The sequence below is a fragment of the Musca vetustissima genome, unplaced genomic scaffold, assembly GCF_032173495.1.
Source record: "Musca vetustissima isolate MV318-11 ecotype Yass unplaced genomic scaffold, APGP_CSIRO_Mvet_v1 utg91834, whole genome shotgun sequence".
Lineage (NCBI taxonomy): Eukaryota > Metazoa > Arthropoda > Insecta > Diptera > Muscidae > Musca > Musca vetustissima.
Window position 1 is genome coordinate 58,677 of NW_026874052.1, and position 7,007 is coordinate 65,683.

A 7,007-nucleotide genomic window follows, 5' to 3' on the forward strand; every position below is an offset into this window, starting at 1 on the left:
ATCAAGTGCGCGACAATTCAAACGCCATTTATTCAAAAGCAAACAGCAACGGCTCGAGTTCAGATCGTAGGTAGAGGAGCAGAGCAGAGATTTTCGTTTTAAAAAGAAAAAGATTTTTTTAATTTATATATTTAACAAAGGAAACCTACGTTTTCTACAACAAAAAGTGCAATCAACAAAAAGAAAGAAAAAACAACGAAAAATAATTAACAAATTTGTGTGTATATCATCAATGTAATCGAGTCAAGAAAAAAAAAACTTCAAACAAATTTTTGTGTGTCAAGTCTGAAGAAAACGTCTCTGTATTTGTGTGTCAGTTTTTATTCTCCTCGAAGAAAATTCTGGGAACAATAAAAACTTTCAATTAAAGGAACAAAAAAAGGAAGCAAAACTCGAAGCGATCGAATTTATTTAAACAAATTCTTAAGAGGAATACTATTGAAAAACAAAACTAGACAAAAATGGTTGGAACAACTGTTTTAAAACGTGTCGATGAGGTAAGTTGCTGGCGTTTAATTCAAAGGACCCGTATTAAAAATCTAAATGGAAATTAGGCATTTTGAAAAATGCACGCCATACATAAAAATGTGTTGAAATACACAATCTCTCTGGGAATGTTACCGTTTTGCCAACAACAAACACCTTGGGAATTCCAAAAATTCCATTGGAATTTCATGAGTTTTGTACATAGACTTGCGGTACTATTCTCCATGTCTGTTGGAAAACAAAAACAACATACATATCTTGCAATTTGCCAACAACCAACTGCAAGAACAACAACACATATATTATATGGCGGCATTTTGTTTTTCAATTCTTCCGACATATTTTAGGAAAATGAAAAATTCAATTTTCTCTTTTTTTTTAATTTAAAAAATATGTCTTGCCTAGAATTGTGTTCCATTCAAAATAATATTTTTTCTATTCAAATTATCTTCTTTTCTACCCTTTCCAGAACGAGTCTGCTGCCTTCAAGCAAGTCAAGAAAATTGGTGTCTCCACAACAGAGGTTACTAAACGTGCCGCCTTGGGAGACTTACAGAATCGTGGTGTTGTACGTACCATTGCCGCCAAGGATGCAGCACAAAAGGAGTAAGTAATGATTATGTGTATGACATTCCCCCCAAAAAGAACGTATACTCACAAACAGCTGGGGGTTATTTCTTTTTATTAAATGCATTTCATTGTCATATATTATTACAGATGGTATCTTTTTATTTTCCTTGTTTTCAATTTTGCCTCCCAGGGATGTTTATCAACTGTTTCAATCATTTTCACATACCCAAAAAAAAAAAACAACAACAATCCGTCCTTTCTATCCATTTGTTATTCTTATTTTCTTTTTTCACCTTTTTCTTGTTTGTGGCATCTGACAAATTGTCCAATATTTTTTTCTGTGTGCGTGTGAGAGAGAGATAAAAGTGGAATAGAGAAACTCGGTGTTCGTTCAGTTTAACGGCTTTTTATTATTGAGAGAGTGTGTGTGAGAGATCACGTAGATTTGTTTTTGTGTTCATGATAACCCATTGTGGCGCGCTTTTGAAGGCTACGATTTTATTTATTTTAACTAAAGAATTTAATATGATCATGATTTTTAATTAAAAATTGTATGCATTTTTGATTCGAAACACAAACAAAAGCAAAATAATCAGAATGTAACCATTTTTTTTAAGTTGAAAATTAGAAAAATTGTGCAATAAGCAAGAGCTACCCTGTAAGCCTCTTCGGTATATTTTAGAAAATTTGAAAGATAATCATATGATGAAGTTATCCTTTTAAGATTTCTATTGTTCCGTTGAAATAAAAGTCACTTTTAAAACAAATCCCCATGATCAGGATGGTCCCATTAATCTGGAACATTTCTATTTTCAAGAGTTGGGGTTTGTATGGAAGCCATTTGTTGTTGCAACATGGTCTTTAACTTCTTAAACTGTTCTGCAGTAGTAGTAGGACCTGCATAAAGTTTTTTAATGTATTGAAACTTGCTTTAGTTATAACATCTGAAAATGTGAGACAATCTTCCTATTAATGATTCATGGGATCTTGATCTGGCCTTTAGAAATTGAAGAAGATACTGTCTTGGAAACGTTTCTATAGTATAAAAGGTCAATGAACAAATGCGTATAAACTTTAATATGACAAAAGTATGCTGCATTGAACAGCGGTTTCAAGCTTTAATCATGTTCGACGTTACGGAATATCGGTCTATACCTTCTGATAACTCGCTCACAGAATGGTTAATATTTTACGGAAAAAAATTAAAGTTTGCATATCGTAATAGTTCCTTTCAAGCTTTACATAGCATGATACTAGATCATGTCCATGGGGCATATCGGAAAATTTCTTCTGATACCTCGCTCACAGAATGGTTAATATTTTACCGAAAAAAATTATAAATTATTTATATTAAAAATTATTATATATATATATATATATATATATATTATATTCGTCATTCCGTTTGCAACACATCGATATATTCATCGGCGATCCCATAAAGTATTAGGTTGGGGTAAAAATAAATCCATTATTTTTTATATGAACTATAGAACTTTATTTAACAAGCTTCGGAATGTCCGATATGCATCGTTTTGTTGTATGATTTGTTGCTATTTTAAAGGTAACTTCATAATGTCTCTCTCATTTGCAAAAAACTCTAGTATTCGATTTTTACAATCCAACCAAGATACCAATTTTTTATCATTAAAAAATTTAGCAATGCAAGAAAAATATGATTATCGCTTAATGCCAATTCCGGACTGTGTGGCGGATGCATTAGAATTTCCCAACCAAGCTTCCGATGTTTCTGGCGAGTCACCATAGATGTGTGTGGCCTAGCGTTGTCCTGGTGGAACACGACACCTCTACTGTTAGCCAATTCTGACCGTTTCTGGCTAATTGCTATCTTCAAACGGTCCAGTTGTTGACAGTAGAGATCAGAATTTAGCGTTTGGCCATATAAAGTAACTCATAATAAATAATCCCCTTCTAGTCCCACAGGTGTTACGTCTGCTAACATGCCGGTCAACTTCGATCATTTCTCCGATTTTACCGACATTTTTAATCAGGTGCATCTTTAACATCAAATATTCCTGAACGAAACCAAAATTACACATAATTGGCTTTTACAGTATCGGAACCATAAACACCATTCATAATTTTAGCCGCTTGACTTGCTTTTTCGTCTTTGTCAAAGAAAAACTGTAAAATGTACCGACTTTTCTCTTTATTCACTTGCATTTTTAACACCCCGTAACTCACAACTGAATGCACCAAACATAAATTTGACATTGTTTGATCGATACTTTACGAGAAATCGATCAGTACAGCCATCTGCCTAAAAAATAATGGGTTTCTTTTTCCCCAACCTCTAATATATTCTTGTTCAAAATAAAATACTATGTCGAGTTATGAGTGTCCGTCTCTCTATAGAAATCACGATAGAGGTCGCAATGTTTGAAATCGAGCTTTAAAAATTTGCACTGGGATTGATATTACTCCTAGGAAAGTTGGTACTGAAAATGAGGTATATCGGTGCATGATTTGGTGTAGCCCCGATACAATGGTACCGCCAAATATTGGGTAGTATGGAGATTTTGAACACGTTTTTTAGCCGATTTGGCTGACATTTTAATTTTCATTATTATTATTATTATTATTGTTTTTTTTTTCGTATTCTCTTTGGTTGTCAAATATCACTACCCAAAATTATTAATACTGATACAATAGTAACCCCCCAATAATCGGTATTTTGGCGGTTTGGGACAGACACGTTTTTCAACCCTTTTTGGTAAGCACAATATAACGGTAGCCCCCACTATTCAATATTTTGATAATTCAAAAATCATTTCTTGTATGTTCAAAGTCCTATCATAACATAAGTATTTTCTCAGGAACCCCAGTAATTTTAGATACTTTGAACATAATGGCAAAGGAAAAAAATCGTTTTTACTTGCTATATTTCCATTCAATTAATTTTCACTAAAACAAATATATATTTTTTCCATTACAGCTTGAAGGATACCAAACTTCAAAATGCATTGCGTGCAACCAAGGCCCGTGTGGATACACACTGGAAGAAGACAACAACTACGACCACAGTCGGCGGTGCTACACGTACAAATGTTGCAACCGGCGAAGTGGTACCAACTGCTGCCGCAGCCCAGCGTAAAGTATTAACCCGATCCAATTCCGTGCGTTTGGGAACCACGGCGACCACCGGATTGGGTGGACTGCAACGACATGCATCGGCAACCTCGCACTTGCTTGTCGGACATAATAAAGTTAAGACGCTGACCACAAAACTGGTCGAAAACAAAGTGCAACAAGTTAAAAGTAAGATCAACTATATAAAGTCTTAATTTACAATATTTTGTAAAATTCTGTTTGTTTTCGTTTTTCTATTCTAGTTATCAACAAAACAACCAACAAGACTGAAACGGATGCTACCGTCGAACCATCCCTGCGCCGTGAAGATAGCAATCTATCCCGTAAATCATTAACAAAAATTAAAGCTGCCATTACACAAAATGCCTCTGCTGCTGGCGCCACAAAACCAACCCTTGTAAAATCACATTCAGCAGCTGCTACATTAACCCGCAAAGAACCAACAACCAAATCCACCGAAACAACATCTTCCGCCACCAGTGCATCGGCTGACAAATTGAAAATTGTCAGCGTACAAACACATTCATCCAAATTATTGGACGATGTTAAGGATATCGATGAAGGTGATGCGGAAAATTTGGTCTTAGTATCTGACTATGTCAACGACATCTATTCGTACCTGTTCAAATTGGAAGCCGAACAACCGGTTATGAAAAATCATTTAGAAGGTCAAGCTGAGGTCTATGCTAAAATGCGTGCCGTTCTAATTGATTGGATTAACGAAGTTCATACACAATTCCATTTGGCTGCCGAAACATTCCAATTGGCTGTGGCGATAATTGATCGTTATTTGCAAGCTGTTAAGGATACCAAACGTTCACATTTGCAATTGGTCGGTGTCACTGCACTCTTCATTGCTGCCAAATACGAAGAGTTGTTCCCACCAGCCATTGCCGATTTCATCTATATCACCGATGACACATACACCGGCAAACAAATCCGCCAAATGGAATTGCAAATCTTCAAGGCATTGGATTGCAATTTGTCGCGACCATTGCCCATACATTTCTTGCGCCGTTTCTCAAAAGCTGCCGAAGCTGAGGATAATCATCATGCCATGTCGAAATACTTTTTGGAATTGGCAATGATTGAATATGATATGTCTCACTATAAGCCATCTGAAGTAAGTAGTGGATTTATTTTAAGAATATTTTTTTCCAAAAGACGTTTTGAGATATTTTTTATAGACTTTATGTGAGGAGTAGATTTTTCAAAGCATATTAAAAAAAAAAAACATTTTATTTGTTTTAAAGAATTTTAAGGGCCTTTTTAAACCATGATATTGGGTAAATTTTACTAATACTGTTAAAGCATCATCAAAATATTAAAAAATAAGCTTCTGAATATTTTACAAATCGATTTTTTAAGGACCATTGATATTTTTCTTTTTAATTTTTTATTAAATTTGTATAATATATATATAATAACCTTGTATTCTTTTCTTCTCGTTTTTTTCCAGATTGCTGCTGCCTCACTTTTCCTCTCCCTAAATCTCCTGAAAGAAAATTCCAACATGGCCACCGGTCTTAATAACAAACACTGGAATTCTACCTTGGAATGGTACTCACGCTATTCACCCGAGCATTTAAGACCCATTGCCAAAAAAATCGCCACTGTGGCTCGCAATGCACCAAATGCCAAACTGAAGGCTGTCTATACCAAATACCAAGCATCGAAATTCCAAAAAGTCTCCACACGTTCTGAATTGTACAGTACTCTAATGGATTCCATCATTAGCAGTAAAGAGTAAATAATATCATTACATTTAGTGGTTGACTTTTTGACTCTTTGTTTGTAATATTTCTACTTCTTCTTCTAAGTCGTCGAACACACAAAGGGAGTGTGAAAAATTTCATCGAAAGAAATTTGAAAACAAAAGTCCATTTAAGAAATCATAAGAGTAGTGTTAATTAATATTAACAAGAACTTATTGTGTCATAAAACAATTGTATAAGCAAATTATATATAATGCATGATTTTAATGTGAAAACGCTGACATTTTAATGTTAATTATTAACCGTGAGTTGAGTACCCACCGGGATGATTTCGAAAAATTTCTTTAGGTTTGAGAGAAGATTTCCTAGATGACAGTTTTTCCTACTCTCTCTTGTCTGTCTCTTTGTCCCTAATGATTGTAACAATAGTTAGCATAATTGTTTAATTTAAATCCCCCCATCCCTCTTAATTAGTACAAAAATTAATGCTTTAAGAACGAAATTTTCATTTTGGCATGGAATTACCAATTCTTTCAAAATCACCTCTCACCCATTATCATCATAGCAGGCAGTTTTTAATTTAAGATTTGTTTTCTTTAACATCACCAGAAGTTTTGTGATGTTTAAGGGGAAAACAAAACCAGTAGCTTTGGGAAGTACAAATCGTTTCATTGTTGTCCATAAATATTCCAAACAAAACTATAGGCGCGGCGCGGCTTTTTGTTACCAAAAGAAGAAAAAAACATTAATATGAAATATACATGGTAGGATTTTGGTTAGGTTCGGGTCTTAGGCGCAGCTTGATTTGGCTTAATTTGCTTCAATGGCAAATATATGACTCAGAAAAAAAACAGCTGTATTTTATAGTTTTTAATTCTTTTTTTTTAATATTTACAAAACAATCGCATTTGCTGGCTACATAAATATTGCGATACATTTCTTCCTTACTGCTATTCTCCTCCTCCTATAATCTAGAACAAGTTCCTTTCCCTTTAATGCCTTTCTTTTTAAATAGTTTAAAAACACAAAATGTTTGCTTTAAATAAAAACAAATTCTTAACTTTTGATTTTCTTCACCCACAACCCTTAACATGACTGATTTTCACAAAATTCCCATCTTTAAAA

The 7,007-nt window shown here is 34.1% G+C and overlaps 1 protein-coding gene across 1 annotated transcript; it reads left to right on the forward strand.

Annotated features, from left to right (window-relative positions):
* The first annotated feature begins 431 nt into the window (after nucleotides 1–431).
* Nucleotides 432–5,918, forward strand: LOC133330435 (G2/mitotic-specific cyclin-B). Its single transcript, XM_061538871.1, has 5 exons — nucleotides 432–497; nucleotides 956–1,092; nucleotides 4,013–4,335; nucleotides 4,410–5,290; nucleotides 5,627–5,918. Exons 1-5 carry the CDS (start codon nucleotides 462–464, stop codon nucleotides 5,915–5,917), a joined length of 1,668 nt encoding a protein of 555 aa, XP_061394855.1. The 5' UTR covers nucleotides 432–461; the 3' UTR covers nucleotide 5,918.
* The last annotated feature ends 1,089 nt before the right edge of the window (nucleotides 5,919–7,007 follow it).

Bases quoted from the DNA above. Each gene is read 5' to 3' on its own strand.
- LOC133330435 (XM_061538871.1), top strand. From the start codon at position 462: ATGGTTGGAACAACTGTTTTAAAACGTGTCGATGAG. The intron at 4,336-4,409 runs GTAAGATCAACT...TTTCTATTCTAG, and splicing joins CAAAGTGCAACAAGTTAAAA to TTATCAACAAAACAACCAAC. The intron at 5,291-5,626 runs GTAAGTAGTGGA...GTTTTTTTCCAG, and splicing joins CTCACTATAAGCCATCTGAA to ATTGCTGCTGCCTCACTTTT.